This window comes from Daphnia pulicaria, chromosome 4 (genome assembly GCF_021234035.1).
Source record: "Daphnia pulicaria isolate SC F1-1A chromosome 4, SC_F0-13Bv2, whole genome shotgun sequence".
Taxonomy (NCBI): domain Eukaryota; kingdom Metazoa; phylum Arthropoda; class Branchiopoda; order Diplostraca; family Daphniidae; genus Daphnia; species Daphnia pulicaria.
In genome coordinates, this window is record NC_060916.1 from 20,332,214 (window position 1) to 20,354,719 (window position 22,506).

Consider the following 22,506-nt stretch of genomic DNA (forward strand, 5'->3'; position numbering starts at 1 on the left):
GCCCATCTTTGATCCCTTTTGCACGCATCGATGCCCGTGCCTTTATTCCTTTTTGTGTGTGTGTGAGAAACGTTTTTCATCGTTACTTTTATTATTTTTCGGGTGGCCCGTGTGCATTTTCTTTGTCGACACTTCCATTTCTCGCACTCCATCCGACAAAGCAAACGTTTCACGACGGCCAAAATAGAGAGGCCCATACTAGAGCTGGATAAGATTGAGGGGAAGACGATTCAAAAGGGAAGATACACACGGAAAATAATGGGGGCAAAGGAGAGCCGCGCGCTGTGCGTACAAAAAGTGATGGTCGAATGATGGGCCGGGATTTGGTGGACTTTGCGGGTGAATCAAAAAGGGACAAGAAAGGCCAAAGATATAAATCAAAAGCAGAGAATAAAGTCACTCTTTCTTGTATTTATATAAAGCATTAGAGCCACCACCATCCTCTATTTATAGTTGGGTCCGCTTTTGACCTCAAAAGTCCATTTGAATCAACGGCGCGGCAGATGTTCTATCCGCCATTTCTGCCATGGGATTGGCGCATCACTTTTTATGTGTCTATCTCCTGTTGTATATGGATGGAAACAAGTCCATAATCAATCGAGAAGAAAGCCACGGCCAGGCCAAACAAGAGTTGCAACTGGCTTGTGGGTCTGTGACGTGCGATTTATTGTTATTTTCATTCGCACTCCCATCGGAGTCATGTCATATTATCATGGCTGGATTTCCCCCCCCCCTCTCCTTGTATTCCTCCGGATGACGCAGTCGAACATATCTAATATGAAATTCTATGTGTATCCACTTATGTAAAGTCGAATAAGTGATTTAGTCGCTAGGGACCGTGTCTCGCGTGCGCTATGTATCTACGCGGGTGTTTGATTCTCGGGAACCGTGTAGCGTCTTGACGCCCGAGATGATTTCAAACGGTTCAGCGAGTTGCAACTCTGCTTTCCATTTGACCTTTGACAGCAGACTATAACACCGTATGTGCCGATATATACTCGGGAACCTTTTTTTTTCAAATCGGACTCCCACCAACTTATCCCGCCCAAAGTTTCGAATCGACTTGCCAGCTGCAACTCTTGTCGTGTGGAGTGCATTATATGCGTCCATTGTCAAATCGAAATGGTTCGATCAAAGCAGACGTCGATTGCTAAAGCGGATGTCGCTTGGCGAATCAATGGCTGTTCAACTTGTCTTGCAAAAGTTTCCGAATGCTTCATTATCTTTTCAGGTTCATCGAGTGTTAGTGATGAGAATCATTAAAAATGATTAAAAACAAGTTGTCTTTCGTGTTACGCAGCCTGCAGCAGTTGCGTAACAGGGCACCGTAATATATATTTATATAATCGTCATCAAGTACACGTTGTTAAGAGATTGTGCACACAGTGTAGTAATATAACATCATATCGTAGGAGAGCATTATTATAAATATTGCAGGAGAAGTGGAGATATTTTAATTTCCGCTGACGTAATAATGTCGGATTGGTACTGCGTGGCTCGTTATGTCGTTGGCATTTTGGCAATTTGGGCGGTAGCCGAGTGTGTTGTGTTGGTGGTGTTTAATCAGCGTCGTCAGTCATCCCATTAACCAAAGAGGGAGGGTCGGGGGGACACACAGCACAGGCTGAGAAAGCCACACAATGGCACACAACAACAACAACAATACGGCCGATTGGCTCAGTTTGCGGTGGTTCTGCTCTGTTGCGTGCGAATAGTCATTTTGACAGAACGCCAGAGTGGGAGCGAATTTTTATTCAAGCCAACCACAAAGGAAAAGAAGACGAGAAAAGAAAAAAGGTCCACCGGGGCTCGATTGCGTAACGTACTAATACAAATTTTACACGATTTTTATTTTATATCTTTCAGACCCTCTATATATGTATACAAAACAGTCCAATAGAAACACGCCGCTCACAAAAGAGAATAAAGTCGAAGCAGCCGATCGAATATATTGGATCTCAGCTGACTCCATTGTTCTCTTTTCTTTTTGAAACAAATTTACGGACTAAAAAGTTGGCGGTTGATTTGATTTTTTAAATTTGAAAAAAAAGGAGGAAACAAAACCAAATTCATTAGCGGCGAGAGATTCAATTGCGAGTTTTCTTTATGTTACAATTTCGTGCATTTATTATTTCGCTTTCTCCTTTTCTTTTATGTCGGTGTGACGGACCGAGGCTAATATCTTTAGACTCACACCGACGCATCTTAATTGAACGTCGGGAGCTGCCGCATCACGCGCGCCCGTGCACTTTGATGGCGATCCGGTTTCCATGCGCGTCTATTCTCTCCCCATTTTCTTTTCTTAAATTCGCCCGAATGAAAAGAAGAAAAAGAAAATTATTAACCGCCCAAAATTACAGAGTGTGTGTAGTACTGCCATTTTTGTTTACTCTCTCCGCCAGGGTTTAATGCAACTAGTATACAAACACGAGAAATCATTTGCGCTTATACAGTAGTATATATGTTTATCGTAATTATATACTGCAGTCAATCAAGGAAGAAGTATAGGCTATGTATATATATATGCACGAGAAATTCGAATTCGAAAGAATGGAATGTATATAGTATATATGATTTTGTTTGTTTTAGTAACTTCTATTAGGATCGACTAGCATTATGATTATGGCAATAGAGGGAGTCGTCGGGATTCTGATAGCGCTGCTGCTGGTGGTGAAAGTCGGCCAAAGTGCTGCTGCGATCGGTCGTTGTCGTTAGGGGCGATCTGCTGCTGCTGCTGTTGGACGAAGACATGAAATGACTGGGCTTCTTCAGCAACTGCTCAAGTCCGACGCAATCGCCTTCGATGTCGCGGGCCAACTGCTCCGTGTAAATCACCGGCGGCGGAGTAGGCATCAATTCCATCGTCGACAGGCTATGACCCCATTCGGCGAATCCGTCCGGCGAATAATTGCAATCCATCTGCATAGTACACCGTCCCGTCAAAGTAATAACGAGATAAACAAAGACGACGTCTTAATAGTTAACTCTCCCCCCCAACCCCCTCCGGTCGTCATTTGTAATTTACCTGATCCCTGTCGTAGCCGAGATTGCTGCTGTTGGACAGGTATTTGCCGTTGTCGCCGGATTTGCATGGGCTGCTGAACGAGAGTCCCAGGAGCAGGGCCACCAGCAGAAAGAGGAAGACGGCTCCGACGGCTCCGTACACTGTCACTTCTGAGCCGACGGTCGTCACCATCGACGACATCTCCATGCTGCTCATCATCCCCCTGTTGTCGTTGTTTTCACAAGAAATAGAACAGGCAAACAAAACAAAAAAGATGGTGGCCGTTAGAGAGTTTGTGCGTGAGTGCGTGGGTTGCTTGTTTGTCGACTCTGCTGGCTTATTCGACTGATTATGCCCCGAAGAATATTTGGTTTGATGATGTAGATTAAATATCTTTCTAAAGGAGCTTTGCTTGGGATTTGCTTGGGCTTTGCTGGAGGCCAACTTGGGTCGTCGACTACTACAAACAACTAGACGACATCGTTAACAAGGTGGAAACAAGACCCTAGCTGCCATGCGTACTCATTTGGACTGGCCAATACTACATATACGGGGGGAGAGTCTCGTTTTATTATTATAGGCATAGGGTTCGACTGGGAATCGACTTTTGGGTCCGATTACGTTGAAAATTAAAAATTTTGCTCAACGAGTCGTCTATTGAGTTTCGCTCGCACAGCTCGGGGTCGGGATAGATCATTCTAGCGGCGCTTTGAAAAGACGAGCTGAAGGAAAATACGATCTGACTTCTAATTAGCGTATGCATACACCGGGATAGCTATGATTGGAAGTCCTTTTCACTGGAATGATCAAGCATGTTTTTAATTTCATCAATTTTTTCCTTGATGTTCCCCGGTGGAGTACAACCAACCTGGCGCGGTAGTCGATTACGTAACAAGGAACACAACCTCAGCAATATCTTTAAGGTGCCAATTAAAAAGTTGGCTCTATTGTGGTTCGCATCTTGCCGTGTACTTGCGTCCACACGGGGACGATCACTATTCTCCATTGACTAGGGTATATCCATCCTCAAGATCGTTCAGCGTTGTGCCGTCAAGTTGAAATTGTTACGTAATTATCAGGCGGAAACGAAGTCTCTAGATAGCTAATAAAGAGTTCGTTTGACAAGGTGTTGTATCCACTCGCGCTTGACGTGCGCCTCAACAGTAGTTAGGGTCCTCCTCCCGTTCAGGAAGGGGTTCGACTGCACTCGGTGATGATGACAGCACTACGGTGAGTGGATCCGCAGTCGTGCAAGATGATCGCATCCGACGCTCTATCGAATGTCTTGTTATAGACACAATTCAAACAGTCACAGCTGAGCAGGCAGCAGACTGCTGCTACTGCGGCGTTTTGAGATTTCGTTATATTTATTTGTATTTCATCGTGCCCAGGAACTCGCATCTGCTTCCACCTGGCCATCCCATCCATTCAAAAGATATGCCATTCCATTTTTATCCATGTTATAGAGAAATACTTGGGCTTGATGATGCTGCCGTGTATCAGGCGCAATATAACCTCACCCGCAAGCAACTGTCAAGCTACAATCAACTTTGGCGGTATTTTGTTATTAACGTTCTGTCTGTCTGTTGTCGTCGCTATCGTACTGCAACTATAGCCAGCTCCTCTTCCTCCCTTTGGAATTTGGGTTTTGACGTGCCTCCCATATTTTGAATAGCATCCAGCCCAGGTCTTATACATCTTCGCCCGCAATATCAATCTCTTGTTGTCATTCACTTTGTGTTTCTACCGTCAGTTCGGCAACGGGTTTTGCCGGTCCGATCAAATTTGAGACATTTTTGAAAACGTTTTTTTTTTAGTTGCGAAATGGTAGGCCTCTTTTTCTATTGGCATTTGTATATTTATTTACGGTCGGATTTGGTTGACGTTTTGAAGCGCTAGATTCCCTCCCCAGGAAAATAAGAAGAAGAAAAAAAGAGACTTTTTTTTTTCTATAAGAATAGTAGGTTGGAATAACAAATGTAGTGTGAAGGGCGTCGCGAAAATAGGCAAGAGACGAAATCGAATATAAATCACGTGCCGCCGTTGTCGACTACCGCGGCGCCAGGATCGTCGTTTTCCGCTGCCATTGATCTGCCGACGGGCAGAGTCGTGAGAGAGAAGAAAGGGACGTACGAAAGATTGAGTGAGGAAGTAAGACCCGAACGAAATAAAACAAACAAAGAGAAGTCTAGAATAGATAAAGAACGCCAGAGAGCAAAACAAAAAGGATATAAGAAATAAATAGGAAAATGTGTATCTCTACAAATATAAGAGGATGAAGCAAAAGTTTGCGCTAGATCCTTTCAAACAACAGCAGCCACCTCCATGCAGAGAAACGAATAAATGAAATAATACTACCATCAAAATACAGGAGGAGAGAAAAAAATAAAATAATAAAATAAAAGTGGCGCGCTTTCGGGTTGGTTATTCTATTATTATTTGTGTGTGTGTGTTTTGTTATCGGGCTACTCTATTGGCTATAATAGAATCTAAGCCAACCGAAACTTTTGTTGTTGTGAAGGAGAGAGGGTCGTTTATCAGCAAGTTGGCAAAAGTTTCCGTGCCAACGTGTTCATCATCAACCAGTCTAAGAGGAGCTCGCTATAATACACACACACTCCACTTCCATTCCGAAAGGCAAACATACAAATCAACATTTTCTTCTTTTCTTATCTTTTTATTCCTATACCGAAAGAGGGGGCAAAAAGAAAAGAGCCCTTCGATGGCGTCTAAAAAGTGTCTAGTGTATAAATTATGTTTGGGTAGCTTCCACAGCACCGTCGTTTTCAATTGGATTTTCATCCGATTATTGTGTGTCTGTGTGTGTGTATAGAGACACACACACACACACATCAATAGACAAATCAGGTTTTCTCTTTGCCTCAGGCACGCCGGCATACGTAATGCGATCGAGTTTCGATCGGGGTCGTTCGCTTGCTATTTTCAGAGCCCCCGTGATGTAAGCGGGAGCGCAAAAGAAAATATAAGTATAGTTGAAATATAGAGTCACTACTGCTCTATTTTTTATTTGGTTTCTTTCTCGGTTTGGTATTAGATTCGACATGATGGCGATTTTATTGTCGAATGTTTTTTTTTTCTTTGGTATTTCATTTCTTATTTCCCAGGGTCCCCCCCGATTTGAGATATTTTTAGATGGCGGTGGTTATTCTTTTCGCTTCTGGATGTGATTTTTTGATTTGATATTTGTTGAGCTGTCAACGACAGCGGCCAGCCGGCCCGTCGTAACTATAATAACATTGCTGCTGCCTCCTCTTCTTCTTCTTTTTCTCTCGGCTGCAAACAACTATAGACCCAATTGTGTAGGAGGCGTTGTGGGGGATGGCGTCAGAAGCAGAAGCACTCGACGTGCTGCCTTTGCGATTCTTTTGTATACAATGTCAAAACGCAGCGGACTCGACACAAACGCCCGGGCTGCGCCGACTGCAATAACTGTAGCTATTCCGGTCTTCTCTCATCCACCGACAACAACATCGCATGTATCACAAGTTCTACTACTACACACTATAGACTATTCTCCCCGCAGTCTGCAGCAGCGTCGAATATGTAGGACAGGAAAAAGAAGGATCGCCTTCCAAGACGAATGGGGCCGGCTCCTTTCACGATTGCCCGCCACTGTACTATATTATGGCGAATTTGATGGATGAACAAGTCAGCCCCAAGACTTGGCTATATAGTGCTATTGCTGTGTCCAGCCGCTTCACATCCTGACTCGGACCCGCCAACATGTTTACAAATAGGACGACGGTTGCGGGGTAAAAATAGCCGGGCCCTCATATTATTGTGGCTCGACGGAATGACTGACACCAGTGACTTGTTCAATAGACACTGGATGATAGTATAGCTGTGGGACGAACATGGGAGAGAAGTTTCTGTCTTATTCATAGACTGCTGGCCGTCTTTGACATTAACTGATGGCCTACCGACATTAATAAAGATGAGAGCTAATGCGAGTCTACGCCGGGAGGAGATTTACTAGATTTTCTTATATCCTAATAAATAGCTGGGACCGTCATTAATAGAGTACGAGTAGCTTAGATATATTTATGGTTAAATAAGGCGGAAGCGGGCGAGCGCGGGGGTCTGACCTTTGGTCGACAATCTCGTCGAAGCGGATGATGCGATCGACTTGAAATTCGTGGCCGGATAACTCCAGTAGAGTGACGTTGCCCTGTCCGAGGGCCTCGAGTCCAGCGGCGCCCGTTCCACCGTAAACGAGATGTGACGGTTCAACGCTGATGTTGGCAACGATGGCCTGTGGCGTCAGAAGGATCCTGTTGATGGCCACATCCTGTAACCCCAAATTGCAAACAGTTTTTTTATTTTTTCCCCCCAATTTTTAAAACAATTGGTCAATTGGTAAGAAATGAAAACTGACGTTGTAATCGGCGTCAAGGCGGGCGGCCAGGTTGAGGCGGAGGTAGGTTCCCAGGTCCCGCTGGCGGCGGTTGGCCACCGTGGCGTTGCCGTTGAGAATGAAGAGCATCCACGGCCACAGTGGAGGAATTGGAAGTGGAGTTGTACTCAGAGGAAGAAGAATTTTGTCCTGGGCAAACGACGACGGTTCAGTTGGCAAGGCGGACGCCGATTTGGAAACGGAAGAATAAGACGACGAAGATTCTCCGCTGTCGAAGGACTCGGCCGACGATTCGACATCGGGATACGTCGTCCGCACGGTGGGCGTCACTTCGGCCGTCGTCGTGATGGCCGTCGATGACGGGGTCGGCGGCCAAGGCAGTGCAGAGGTCGTCGACTCTGTGGCGTTTTCCAAATCCAATTCAGTGCCATTCAGAGTCGCCGGGACGTCCGAGTCAATTACAATTTCCTCGGCCGGTGTCGTTGTGACTGGTGTTGGACTGGTGGTCGCATCTGTGCGGCCGGCCGGCGATAACAACGGGTTCAGCACGACCACCAAACTGGGCTGAGACTTTGTCGTCGCAACTGGAAGCTCGGCCGTCTCGGTGGCCGTAGCCGACAGGATGTCGTCGACATTGGCTTCCGTCCCGTTTAGCGTCTCCAATTCATCCAGCGGAGGAGCCTCAGACTGTTTTTCATGCTGGATGGGCTCCATCGTCGTTTCGCTGACTGGCACCGTCGAGGAGCCAGACCAGCGTATTAGACACAAGGTCAACACGATTGAATAGGCCAGTCGATTCGCCATCGTTCGCCAATAACAAGCAAAAAAAGGAAAAATAAATTGCCACAACTTTTGATGGGTTAACCCGTCCCGAAAGGAATTTTTCACGAGAATCTAGCCGCGAGGGATGTTCGCTAAATGTTTAGTCGTCGATGATCAATCAAACGTCGATCGTCGACCTGAAAAAAGAAAAAATAAAAAGGAGAAAATCTCGTTAAGACTTTTGAATCGTATTAGACCGTCGGAGCGTAACGTCATTCATCACGTGAAAAAGTCGGGAAATAATAATAAAAATAAAAAAAGGGGCGTTATATATATTTTGGGTGGTGATTATATGGCCTCATCATCGGCAGGAGGAACAGAAGACGACAGTCGAGAGGAAATGTGACACTGGGAGTGAGGGGGACGTTCGTCGTGAAGGCGTCTCAAATCGAACGAGATGATTAGCACGTCAAATGACGACGACGAAGGCGAAGGCAGAAAGAAAAAAAAAAGAAATAAAAATTGGGCTGTCCCCACGACGAAGCAAATAATCTGAGCCTGTCACCCGGGGCAACAGAAGCATCACTCATCGTTATCGACTCTCTTTTCTCTCTCTCTCCTGTCGCGTGTGTACATTATAATGGGAGGAGTCCAAACATCGTTTAGGACACGATTGAGCTCCTTGTTGATCCTTAAATAATATTATTATTCCTGATTTGTCTGTCTGTGTGTGTGTATGGAGGGGTAAATAAAAAAAAAGAGAATAAAAATAGGATTTGATTATCATCAGACATGGATTTCGGTTGCCATGGTTATTAGGATTATTACGAGCTGCTCCGGGGAGAAATGGACGCTCCGGCGGTGCCTAGAGTCTGACTGATGAATAGAGAGAGAGAGTATGCAGGCCTGGCTGTAGTATATATAATTCTTGCGGGATTCTAAAGACCTGCGAATGTTGTCCGTAATGTATGGCGACCAGTCTCCGAGGACAGGCGCCCACACGTGCCGGTGGGAGGCTTTCATCTTCTTCTCCTCTAATCATCTCGATGCTCAAGCACTTTGCTTTGCCCGTCTTTATTCCACATTGGCCGTACTACACTGTACAGGGGAGGGAGAGATATAGTATACAGGGGGAAAACGGGAAATGAATCTCGGAGGAGTACAGAATGTCTAGCAGCTGCTGCCTATAACGGATTGAGCTAACGCCAAGCGAATGAAAAGAGCGCGCCAGTCTAAAGCTTCCAGCAAAAAAAGGAGCTCACCCAAGAGTTCTATCGCATGTGTAAACCCATACATATAAAGCGCTCGGATACGGTCGTGAATTCTGAATTTCTCCATCGTTTTTTTGATCCGTCTACGTATATGTATATGGTGGTTGTTGGTGATTCTCTGCTGTCTCGAGTGTTTATATTTCTCTCTCTCTTCTCTCCTTAAGCATTTGATATTGCCAGGGTGGAACACTTTTTTTTTTTTCAAATCACGACAAACCAGTTTCGGAATAATATGACATGTTATATGGCCGCCGCTTGCCGATGGCTGCTGGGCTGGCTGGCAACCGAATCCGAGGGCGCGCGTCGGTGTAGTAATACCAAAACGACAAGACCCTCGAAGGGAAATATATATAAAAGCTCCCAATATAATCTAGCAGAGAAGAAAAAGAAAAAAAAAGAGTTCTATCTTGGTTTAGTTCGCGTATATAAGAGGTGCTCGCCGTAACGACGAGCGACGATAAACATATAGCTAGGTGGTCTTGAAAAAAAGTATTGAGGAAGAAAAAATAAAGAAGATTGCCAAGTATATATACTACTATAGAGACAGACAGACAGCTGTGTAACAACAACATGGCAGTCGTTGTAACAATCTCGTCTTTGGTTCTTGACGTCATCCTGGGGTTGTCGAGTATAGAGAAGACCCTAGTCGTCCTGCAATCGGTTTACTATTGTTGCCATTGAAATTGACTGTTGATTTCTGGATATATAGGCGGACCGATCAGAAAAACGATCGGGTTCTATATAGATGTGGACTATCTCTTCTTCTTTTATTATTACCGACCCGGACGGATTCCATTTACTTTTTTCTTTTCAAATTGCGTGGTTGATGTTTGACCGTCGTCCTCCCCAGCAATTGGATAATCTATCAGAGATTGTCAGCGACAGGCGAATCGATAACTTATTACAGCTCTCTTTTTCTAACTCCGGATGAAATTGATTATTTACTCTCTCCCATTTTCAAAGAAATTCGCTCACCTTTCAACTAATTTATAACTTTTTTTTTTTTTTACTTTGTCAGGAGGATGAGGATGCTTCTCTGAACTGAAACGGTTTCACCTGTCGCCAAGGAAAACGAAGGTAAGTGGGTTGTTTCTTTTTCCCCACTCTTCTCCTGCAACCCATTCCGGATGGATGAATCTAAAATCACGGCAGCAGACGAGAATAGAAAGCCGAGAAATGCTTGTCTGCATAAGTGATGATACTTCAACTTTTCATCGTTTCTTTCCTTTATTCTTTAAATCTCTCCACCCATTTTTGGAGTGTACCTCCTCCCCGCGCCGTGTGTCGAGTAGTTTTTCTTATGTGCGGATGGATGGATACGGCATCAATTGACGGAAATTGAAAATTGGGTGAGATTATTCATGGTTGCCACACACTCTTCTTCATCCAAGCGAATCATTTGAAAACATTTTAGATACTTCTTACTCAAACTTGATACTTTGAATGTCTATCGACCTATATATTTCACCTCGCTCTTTTTCCCCCCTTGTAGCTACCGGGATGGATTATTCGATTGTTCGATCCACTCTCAAAAATGTATTAAAGAATAATTTACCGTACATTTTTAGTAGCCTCAATGCCGCTGCCTAGACTTTCAGAACTCATTAGGCTTGTTAACTTTTAAGAGCCACAGGGTTCCGCACCTTGTTATACCGAAAAATCCTTTTTTTACTGATATTTTCACGTGTGCAATATACTTTCGATTCGGTTCAGGGAATTATTTTTTTTTCCGATATTTTAGTTTCATTTTGTTTTAACAATTCCATCGGCTCACAGTTGCCGGCTGAAGCGTTCGTGCGTGATCGCCTCAAGTTATATAAAAGAAGAAAAAACGCGGGCGCGCAATGGGAAAAGCTGTTGGGGAGAAGTATAAAGGGACGACGACGGAGGTGAGGCTATCCATGCAGAAACACAGGGAAATAAATCTTGTCAATGTTTTAGAGATATATATATATTCTCGGGGCCCTGCCCGTATAAAAGTTTTTGGCAAGTGTAGGAGAGAGAGAACTTTGCCGCGGAAGGAGTAAATAACTTGACAAAAAGAAGTAGGAGCAACAAAAAAGGAGCCGTACGTGTGCACAGCAACGTCGGATGGCCTGCCTGCTGCTCTGACCCCAAGATTTGCATACGCTGTACTATACAACGTAGATAGCACGGGCGAGAGAGTGAGACGTGTGTGGGCAGCAGCAGCAGTCGAGTCTAACCTGTGCATACATCATCGTAGCACACAAACGAAATTAAAGTGAGAGAGAAATTCCCGCTTCTTGGAATTCTTGTCACGAGGCTTTTGACGTCGATAAAAATTTAAAATAAAAGAAAAAAAGCTTCGGGGCTTTTTGTCGGAAGAAAAGTGCCGGGAGATTTTTTCTTTCGCCAAGAGGCAAATATAACAGGTGAAATGGTGAAAGAAAAAAAGTAAAAATCGAATAATCGATTCGATAGAAGCAATCCCATTAAGATTTTTTTTAATATGACAGAAAAGTCATTTTCAAAGAGAAAAAGTGGGAGGAGATGAAAGGAGATGACGGAAATTCAAAGGAATTAATCCGGATGTCATCGATAAAAGGGGAGAAGATAATATTACTCCTACAGTCATTCTATAGATGTAAATGTAATGAAGGACGACTAATGGCTCGAATGGGGGGGGGGGGAGAAAATGGAGCGGGCGGATTTTTTCGGGAACGAATATAAAAGAAGAAATAAATGAAATTCCTATTTTTCATTCGCCCTACTGGGAATCAAAGGAAAAAAAGTATTAGTTCCGTGTAATTTGTAAGGCCCCTTTTTTCACGAAGGGGGGTGTTGTTTCGTCGCGCCCATTGGGGGAGCGGGAGCCCTGCCCGGCATTGGTTTTCATTCATTTTTTTTTTCTTTTTGATGGCCTTCCTGTCGGTATGTGGAATCGAAGGCCATAGATCCGCAACGTTGCCCAGATTTTTCAGAGCCAGGAAAAAAGTAGGTCGTCTAGAGTCAGTGGTCGTGAGGGATCGAAAAGAGTCGACGAACAAGGGGAGCCCCCCCATCGTCGTCGTCGTCTCGCTTGGCTTCTCCTCGTCTACACTGTCTAACATCTTCCCCTTTTTATTTTTCGCTTTTTCTTCTCCACTTGCTATTTTTTTTGTGTGTGTTTTGCGGTGGGACTAGCAGACAGCAAACGTGAGCGGCTATAGCCAGCCCAGGCAGGCAGCAGCCCAGCCACACACATCGATCGCCGCGACGGGATGTTGTCATCCAAATGGAGAGAGAAAGGAGAGAAGCAGCTCTTAGACGGGCAGCAGCGGCCGCACCACCACCACCACCACCTGCCCTGGTATATATTTCGCGTGCGAAGCAAATCGAATTGCCGGGAAACAAGAGAAGGAGGTATACGTGGGGGTCGGTGCGGAATAAATAAAAGCCAAAATAACAAACGAATAAGAAAGCAAATAAACAACGATCAAAAGAGAGAGAGCAGAAAAGAAAGAAATGTTTAAGGCCACACAAACCGGACAGCAGACAGGCCCCCTCGTTCGTTTCTCTGCTGCTGTGTGTGTATACAGTCGGCGAGAGAGAGAGTAGTAATCAACCTGCCACTTGGCATTCAACTCAAACCGCTGTAAAATGCCCAGAGGTTTTAACCATTGCGGCCGCGAGAGACGGAGAGCATTCCTGAGCTCCTCTTTGCTGCTTTTGTGTAAAGAAAACATGACTTTCATTTCACACATTCTTCTCTTCCCCTTTGAGCCGCCATTCTTGTTGATGTTAGCTCAAGCTTCGGAAAACACAAGCGGCGGCGGCGGCGGTGATGTGCTGATGAGAGAGAAAGAGAAATACGTGGAAAACCCGCCAGTTCCGTACCACCGCCTCGCTGTTCGCCTCACAATATCCGCCGAAAACTTTAATCTAAAACAAGAAGACGCTATCCACCACTACAATCAAACATGGCGTCGGCTCCCCTTTTATTTTGCTTCGTTTTCCTGTTGGTGGTGGTGGGGGGGTGAAATGCTCATTTCCCACTCTAATGAAAAGAGTCAACTTGCCTTTTGATAGGTATTTGTTGCCGAGCGACGCTGACTGCTGACAATTGAATGCGATTACAAATAATTAGGAACTCGGTCTCGACTCGTGTCGAATTTCACGAGTTTTTCACACCGAAACTAATCAAACAAAATCGCTAATATTCTCACGAGAAACTTATTGCTTTCCCCTTAGACTCGGTGAACTCTAGTTCCCGCCCACCCGCTCGTTTCTCCTCTTTTCTCACTAAAATTTTAGTCGCAGTTGTCTCGTGTCTCGTCAGGGAGAAACTCGCCGATGAATATTTGATAGGACGTTGGCCGGGAATTCACGAGCGAAACAGCCGAGCAAAACAAAGGGGAACAATTAAGCTTGTAAAGTCGTTCAGTACGAAGATCAACTATGCTCATACAAAACAAGAAGCAAAAGAGGCAAAGAATTCCCCCATGTTGTTGTTTTTATCGTCGTCTTTCGTTCCTTGCAATGACGTCAGAGTCCAAACGACAATGAGGGAATAAACTTACCCCATAGCAGACGTCTAATTGCAGTTACAGCACGTTGATGGTAAAGAAGAAAGAAAAAAATATTTTTCAGCCAAGTGGAGAAGAAAACGAAAAAACGGAAGATGATGGTCTCTGAGATGGTAATTGAAACGCGCAAGCGCCCGTCTCACTGAAACAACTCGTCTTTGCGCCGTGACAAGGAGCTGCAGATGTAAGGAACGCTCTGTGCCAAAGCCGGGCAACTACTGGATGTCAGATCCGACGGGGGCTTGCCTTTTTATAGGCAACTCTCCCATCTCACGACTACACAGCACAGCACACAGTTGAAAGGGTGTATTGCAGTTGGGTAGGGGGGCCAGCATCATCGAGTCTCTGGGCATTTTTCTTCTTTGCTTTTATCGTGAGCGGGACCAAACCGCATCGCAGTTGAGCGAAGAAAAAGAGCCTCGTCAATAAATATAAGACACTGCTGTGTGTGTAGACATTGACTTGCCGGTCCAGCCAAGCGATTCTCAAGTCGCCTCCCAAATTCAGATATTTGGTTGTTGATTTGTGTACACGCGTGTGTGTGTGTGTGTGTGTGATCTTTGACGGCTGACAGACCGACTTGAACTGGCGCTTGCCATTTGCCTAGCCGCGCTATAATACCCTCTCGATTGGAAGCGTTTATTTGTTTTTGTTTGTTTTTTGTTTCACGGTCCGTGACGTGAAGATGAAGACGATTGAAGCGCTGTAGACACTGTGAAAAAAAGCAATTCAGCCGAAATCATTGAACCGCATTCGTTCTGAAAGAAACGCAATATTATCAAAAAAAGACCCCACTAGATACTACTACCCGACCCATCCAGCTCCTTATATATATCTACTATATAGATGTGCTGCCGAGTATAGAAGGAAAGACCGCATAGTATGTGTGTGTGTGTGTGTAAACTATACGCCCCGGCTTTTTCATCATCACATTCAATTGAAAGAGTGTTTTTTTCTTTTTTATTTCGGGAGCAGGGCGGGAGCGTATAGACTTCAAAAGAGCTTGCAGCGAAATCGTTCTCCCGTACTTTGCACTATATTATTCTCTCCACACAGTTTCGACCGACCCAATATCGCAGAGAGGAAACAAACAACCGCAAAGAAGATTTTCTTTTTCTTCTTCTTCTTCCTCGTTTTCTTTAGTGTCAAGCTTATGTGTGGTTTGTTGCGGCGGCGGTGGTGGCGGCAATGGAGTGGTTATCGAGGGCTGTGATGTAACAATCGGGCAAAACGTTCGATTTGATTCCCCGCTGAATCACACCGGAATCAAAGGAACTTACGTTAATTGAGGCAGCCAACAGTCAATTGATATTTCGTGCTGTTATCTTTGCAAAGTATATTTATTATGTTGTTATTTGCCGTCGTCTAAGCCTCTGGTTTGATTGCTTCTTCGTCACCCCCTTCCGGGTATGGTGGAGGGGGGGTCGTCACGCTCCGCCACGCCCGCCAACATCAAATTGATTGCCATCAGAGCGTTCGTTCGTTCGTTCGTATACGAGAATGTAAGCGCATCATCTAGCGACTTTTCTTTTTTAAAAAAAGAAAAAAAAAAAGAAATAACCGCCGAAAAGTTTATTTAGGGATGTGTGTGTGTGGGTGGGTGTGTCTGTGGATATTTGTATTATCATCCCGCTCCTCTTGCTTCAACTTTTTATATTTTTTTATTTATTTTTTCCAATCAACAAGAAAACGCGAGCGACTTTTATATACCGGCGATAAAAATATTTTTCTCGCCGATTCTTTTTATGTTGTCAGACGGAATTTAACGGGGTGAGGCTAAGGGAAACGTTCAATTCCATCGCCTGGCGTGTCTTTGCATTTCCGCTCGTTTTTTTTCTTTTCTTCGACGAATCCCAGCAGTTTGAACATAAAAAGAAAAAAAAAACTATCCCGGGACTGGGGCATCAACAAAGTGTTGGCCCTCCACATCCGAATCATCGCGACGTTCCGCCAGACGACTAAGAGAAGAAATAATAAAAAAAGAAGAGAAAAAAGGGGATAAAAGACGGATGGCATCTACAGACGACCAGCAGGGGGCGAATAGATCACGTCTCCCTCCCGAAAAAGAGAAACGATGAAGGCCATCGGGAAAGTTCGTGAGTCCATTTGAATAATCCGCGTTATTTGCAGGCGACGCTATACGTATATATATATAGAGAGAGCAGTCCGCCTTATATAACAGAGTCAGGGACATTCGTGTATAACGCCTTCACTTATAGTTTAGTGCGAACGAAAGAAGAAGAAGAAGAAGCGTCACCGGGATTATTTCTTTTTTGTCTTTCCCGCGCGCCCTGTTTATTTATTTATTTTTTTTCCTCGGGACTGGGAGCTGGAAGTGGCGACCGGAAATTCCACTGGGAATCTTTTTTTTTCTTCCCCCTTTTTTGTTTTATTCGCACACTCTTTTTCTCAAGTTTAAACGGCCTGACGGGCGGTCCATCTCAGGCGGCGACAGCAGACGGTCAAATCCCCCCGTGAGTTATTGCCGTTGGTTTTGATTTGTGTCTCTCAGTTTAAGGGGGTGCCACTGCAGCACCAGTAAATAATCTGTCCTCTCGTCTATTTAGGACTTGCGCGCCTTATATTTATACTCTTATTGGACTTCATTTACAAAGTATATACCCAAGTACGGGTCTGTTCATATGCATAACCTTTTCATCTTGCTCATTTTGATAATCTTTCCCGGTTTTGTGTGATGAATGATGTCGTCCGTGTATGTCCCCCCCACATCATCAATCCAACTCCAGGATTCCCCTAATAGACTTTTGCCTTCTTCAAAAGGATTTGTCTTAATGGTCGCCCCGCCGCGTGTTGGACGCCGGCCTGTTTAGACATTGACTTGTCTCTTTATTGAACGTTACATTTGAAGTAATGAGAGTCTCGGTCGTGGAAGATGGCGGTGTCGTTCGATTCCCATTACACACAGTTTGATGTGTGTAGGCTGTGCAGTAGTACAATATCAGTGTTGCACAAGCTCAGAGCCATCGGAGCGGAATAAAAGAGGAGGAAAAGGACAAAAGATTGGGGAACGTCTATCATTTCCGCACAGTCCGTACTCCGCCCGTCCCACAGTGATCCACTCATTCCTCGCCACACACAACACACACACAAAAAGAAGAGTCGGAGAACAATAAAAGGAGATGGAATCCTTCGCCTTCAGGCACTAGTATGTGTTTGTTTGTATACATGTATGCTATGAAATGTGTGTATAGTGGTCTGGTACTATTACGTGTAGTTGATGACCAATTAGGAGCGGGGGGAAAGATGCCGGCGGGCGAGGTGTGTAATACACACACAAACAGAGTCGGGAATTTTTCTTCTTTTTTTAAGACTAGTTTATTTGTGATGTTGGTGGTAGAGAGAGATAGAGCAATATTACAAGACGCACTCTGTTCCTAGTGAATGGCTAGTGGTGGTGGGGGGCAGCAGTACAACATATAAAACAAGCAAAATAGCGCGCCGCTTTAGGCTGGGCCGCTCTATCCTGCATAAAAGACGGGATCCGGTTGGGCCAAAAGCTTCGGCTGCTGGATGTCGGTGGCTTCGCAAATGCGTGTCGGCTCGCCTCAGTTATTACTCGGTCGCCTTACACTTCCATTAGTCGCTTTCCATTGCCCAACAAAATAAATAAAACAGACAAAACAACGAAAAAAGAAGAAAAAATGTTCCGGCCTAGTTGTCGCCCAGCTTCTAGAGCTGCCCTTTATCGAACAGCGTCCACATTTTTGTTTTTACTTTCGTTGTTGTTTCAGCAGATTTTTCCGACCCGATTTCTTCACGACCGAGCATCTCCTGCAACCTTTGTATTAAAGAACTCTACCACACACTGCCACTAGAGACTCTTTCGTTTATTTTCTCTCTCCCGATCTTGCTGTTGGTAAGATACAATATCTTCGGCTGAAACCTAGACAATATAGGCCCATGTACTGACAGAAGAAACGGCAGAACATCATTATAGAGTGAATGGATGGGGAAACAATAGAGAAAAAGGGGATCCCGAAGAGAAGAAAAAAAAAGGGGAATAGACTGTCAGATAAGAAAATGGAGCAAGGTTTTTGTTGGCTCCGTTCCCCATACAATACACACACGGTATACGGTCTTATATATCCCTGGAACTGTTGGAAGGGTAACCGATAATGCCTTGAAAGTAATGCCAGCCAGTTCCGTATTAACAGGGTATTTTTTGTCCTTCTTCTTCAGATAATCGTATTTTGGCCGCTGACGTGTCACTATATAAAAGCTGAAAACGGAGAAATGTATAAGTAACTCTCATTTTGAATAGCTCTGCGCACTTGTCGGCCGAACTTTTTTTTATTTTTATCTACTACTTGTAAAAGAATGGAATTTCCCCTTTTCTGGATTTCTTGGCGGGGCATTAAGTGCAGACTAAATGGGGCAGAAAGGGTTCTGTATTGTTCATTGAAAAGTTGTGCATTAAGTACATCTGCAGTGTAGCTAGCTAGACAGATATTTCCGTATAAGTAGCGCACTCTTCTCTTTCTCTTGACTTGTGTTTATCTTCCAGACAGCCACGCCCGAGTGATGGATATCTTCCTCTTGCTCTTCTCCAATCGACGTAATGGATGTGGAATGCTTTAACTCTGACATTTTGGCGCTCACTGGCGTCCCACGCAACTATAGACTGTATAGACTGCTGTCCGTGCTATATGGCTGGGCTGGCTGGATGCTTCTTGTGCTGATAGACTGGCCATCATCAATGAGGTTGCGAGGCTCTCGACATCTGCCGCTCTTTAACTACTATCGTCATCCGCTTTGCTGGAGCAGCACACAACGCCTTCCGGCACTCTTGTCCCGCGTTTCTTTTTATTTTCTTCCCTTTCTCTCTCTGCCATACAGTCAAGGATTCCGGTTACCTTGTCGACGAACGAATGGCGCTGATGTTCACGTCTGACGTGAACTGTTGTATTTTCTCGACCATTGATTAGCGACAAGAGAGAGAGAAACTGCAGGCAGGCAGTCAAGAGATGAGATGACCGAGCGAAAGGAACAGAGAGAAAATCTCTGGTCTAGTCGGGAGAGACAGACACTTTGTAGACATTTCTCATTAATGATGGCACACGCGCTCATTTCTAAGCTAACAATCGATGGCAAGGAGAGACTGCAGACATCAAAAGGGAGCAACTCATTATTACAGCAGCTTCCAAGGTATAGACGGTAGGAAATGATGGAATTGTGCTAGAGCAAACAAGAAAGTTGCGCTTGTTTTCAGTCTTTAATATACCCCAGCCAGATGTGTATGTAGTGACGTTGGCATAAGAATTCCGTTCGGCCACAAACGGCCCCCCATGAAATGATGATAGCGACTCTCTGTAACGGTGCGGATGAGCGAAAATTGAAAGCCCTTTAGAAATGACTTTGGACTCGACGATTTGAATTCCATGAACCGAAAAGGGACCATTCTCTCTATACATACCCCATACGCCCGAAGGCTTATGGGTTTTTTTCTTCTTCTTCTGGAAGCAAGTCATTTGATCCGTCGTCGTGTATAGAAAGGAACAGCTGCGTGCCTTTCCGCTATTGAATCTCTCTCTCTTTCTTGTTTAGCGATTGGAAGCTTCTGGTTCCGTTCCGGCCTTACATGGAAAGCCATGATGGTCCATCATTCCTGTCCATACATTACTAAAGAGCAGCTTTGCATAACGCATTGATGATGGCGAACTTTTCGCAGGCCCTGCTGCACTGAAAGTTGTCGGCTAGACAAGATCGGGTCTTTCACGTTCGGCATTCAATGGGACCGTCTTCGCTTAGCACGCCGACTCGTCGATTTTGATGAAAGTTGCACCCAAATCGGCAAATCTCTATATTGTACACGGAGGGCTAAAAACATCCTGGGTGGCGCACGTGGGCTGCTTGAAAGTCGACGGGCTGTGCCTCTCCAAAGAGAAGTTACATAGGGAAAACGGAAAGGAGCTATCGAGATCTTTCAACTTCCGTTCCTAGTCGACCCCATATATATGCAAATATCCAGCTAGCAGCCTACAAGAGAGTGTGCTCTTGCCGACTGAAGGAAGCGCATACATAAAGGCGAAATGAAGTGCACGTGAACGCCTCGACGGTCAACTGAGCTTTCTGTGTGTTAGCACTGTCAATCGAGCAGACGCACATTATTATTGTTATGCAATTACCCTATATATGAATAACGTTATAACGCAGACTCATGGCCACTCGCCAAACGTCTTTCGGGACGGCGGATATTTATGCGCGGGGGGATAAATTCGATTAACATCTGACCAATGGATGAGGAGGAATGTGTTGCTGCCTCACAATTGCTGCCACTGACAACACAATGACCCTTTTCCGTTCTGCTGGTCACTCCGTCCGCGGGAGGAATGTGTTTACCCGAAAAATAACGGCTTAATCGGGTTAATGCCATGACAAAGCCAGCAGACTCCACCCTCCACACCCCTTCCCCCTATTCAAAAATGAATGATGAATCGACATTGTAGTGTATTCAGCTTCAGCAAACATTCAGTGAGTCCATCGTCCAAAATAACACGACTGCAGTAATTGTTTTCCTTTTTTTAAAAATAGTCAAAAGAATGAATGAGGATCGATGACAAACAAATGCTGTATTGACTATGGGAGTGAGTAACGAACATACAATCTAATATTGTTTCATACCAGCTGATAGTTGTAATAGAATCCTTAAATATAATTAAGCAAGGGCGCTCTGGACAGGTCGAACCATAATAGATGTCTATGCGGGGGGGCCATCACAGAAAGGTCAAGGAATGATCACTGTCGTACATAAGGTGAATTTTGGTTTTATACGTGAGTAGTATAGGATAGAGAATCTTCGTGGGTGACTTGAGAGTTTGCCTATTAATTTTCGCTAGTGTAATATTTTCTGGGCTATATGGCACGTATTATCATTTGATGGACAGCTTTTTGGCCGAGTTCGATAGGGCGAGGAGAACGGCCACTGTGTCCAGTTCTTTTTGCATGGCCTTTTCGTTATCCAAACTCACTTCGCTCGCACGATTTCCTGTAACAAAAAGAAGGGATTTTTGTTTTTTAGACTCTCATGTAACACAGATAGAGTAAACAGACCATTTTTACCGAACATGGTGAGGACTTTCGTACGGAAATCTAAAACGGTCGTGACGGGATTTCCTGTTAGAGTCAACTCCTCGAGACAGGGTAAAGCAGCCACCGGGCGAATCGTCTCCAAGTCGGCAATCTTGTTGGAGCGTACGTCCAGCGTGACTAAACCGTAGAGCTTTCCCAGTCCATCCAGATTTGTCAGGCGATTCTGAGCGAGGAGAAGTGATTTTACGTTGCCTAATTTTGTGTGGAGATCGGGTAGTTGGCGGATACGGTTGTTGGACAAATTCAGTTCCTCCAGTGCCGACAAGCTCGACAGATTGGTCACTGATTCCAGGGCGTTGCAGTTGAGGCATAGCCGGCGAAGTTTAGGCACCAAACAGACCGCAGCAGGACTAACCTCTGTCATATTATTCTCGGACAGATCAAGCGAAACCAGCTCTCGCCAAGCATAAGGACTGTCAACCTAAACAGAAATACCGATGGAAATAATGGTTTACAACAATTTCAAAACAATAAAACAATCGAACGCCTGAAGACTTTTTACCTTGATCTCAAGGTTTTTGTGGACACTGTCACAAACGAGGACTTCAATCATTGATTTGAGTCCACAAGAATGAGCCGAAAGCGTTTCAAGGCTGGTTCTCAAACTCCTCGCGCAGATGAGGCTGCTCACATTGGCACCGTTAAAACACAAATGTTTGAGGCTTTTGAAAGCTGAGAGATCAAAGGGGAGATTGTTCAAAATTAAGTTGCTGTTTCTGTAGAAATCTCGATTTCCGACGATTTCAAGAGATTCGATGTTGGCCAGAAAATCCAAGACGTGAGCAAAATCCTGTTCTTTATTTAACTGCTCAACAGGAGACCGAGGTAATTGAATTTTCTGAGTTACAGCATGTAGCTAAAAAGTAAAAACAAACAAGGTTCAGAAATGATTGATGTCACATCTTGCAAAGTGATTTATTGATTGTTTACCTGCAAAGGATTCATTGATATGGTTTGTCCTGACAAAATTTTCGTTTCTCCATTAACATAAAGCTCTGCAGCCAGTTTTCTGACTAGAGAATAAACTTCATATTCTTCAAATTCAAAAAAAGAACACACCTCAAGAGGTAGAGCTTTTTCAAGGAATTGAACAATTTTTTTCAGGTAGATTTCCAAATCTGATCGTCTCCTCTCAATAAATTCTGGATCTTTGTTTCCAATGATCTTCTTAGCAGGTAAAAGATCTTTTCGAAGTCCATGATTGAGGACGAGTTGTTGATGAAGCAAGTCAAAGTTTTTGTATCGTTGTTTCACCAACCACCAAATTTCACCTACACTCACTTTGATAACATAAACGGTGCATTCTTCTTCTTTCTCGGCGAACGGAATGCACACGTCTACTTTTTGTTGACAAACGTCACGACTTTTAGAAAATACGTAAAGCGCCATTGGTTGTTTTTCTGTCGACAGGAATAACAGAGCTTAAAGCTTGTTAGTTAATAACTTACAACCGACTGC

The 22,506-nt window shown here is 44.4% G+C and overlaps 2 protein-coding genes and 1 long non-coding RNA gene across 4 annotated transcripts in view; 1 reads left to right on the forward strand and 2 right to left on the reverse strand.

Annotated features, from left to right (window-relative positions):
- LOC124338674 overlaps window positions 1–22,506 on the forward strand; it is a 35,395-nt gene that overhangs the window by 11,461 nt on the left and 1,428 nt on the right. The window contains exon 2 of the long non-coding RNA XR_006917925.1: window positions 10,434–10,489. This is a non-coding gene — a long non-coding RNA (uncharacterized LOC124338674). The remainder of the gene's footprint in view (window positions 1–10,433; window positions 10,490–22,506) is intronic.
- Window positions 1,299–14,169, reverse strand: LOC124338665. Its single transcript, XM_046792821.1, has 5 exons — window positions 13,933–14,169; window positions 7,401–8,338; window positions 7,111–7,313; window positions 3,026–3,227; window positions 1,299–2,919 (listed from the first exon to the last, which is right to left on the reverse strand). Exons 2-5 carry the CDS (start codon window positions 8,181–8,183, stop codon window positions 2,599–2,601), a joined length of 1,509 nt encoding a protein of 502 aa, XP_046648777.1. The 5' UTR covers window positions 8,184–8,338; window positions 13,933–14,169; the 3' UTR covers window positions 1,299–2,598.
- Window positions 20,510–22,464, reverse strand: LOC124338668 (nischarin-like). 2 transcript variants are annotated; one of them, XM_046792824.1, is made up of 4 exons: window positions 21,979–22,464; window positions 21,551–21,904; window positions 21,019–21,469; window positions 20,510–20,944 (listed from the first exon to the last, which is right to left on the reverse strand). In XM_046792824.1, exons 1-4 carry the CDS (start codon window positions 22,435–22,437, stop codon window positions 20,829–20,831), a joined length of 1,380 nt encoding a protein of 459 aa, XP_046648780.1. In that variant the 5' UTR covers window positions 22,438–22,464; the 3' UTR covers window positions 20,510–20,828. The 2 variants fall into 2 exon arrangements, with proteins under 2 accessions (XP_046648780.1, XP_046648779.1); XM_046792823.1 differs by having other exon boundaries at window positions 21,010–21,469.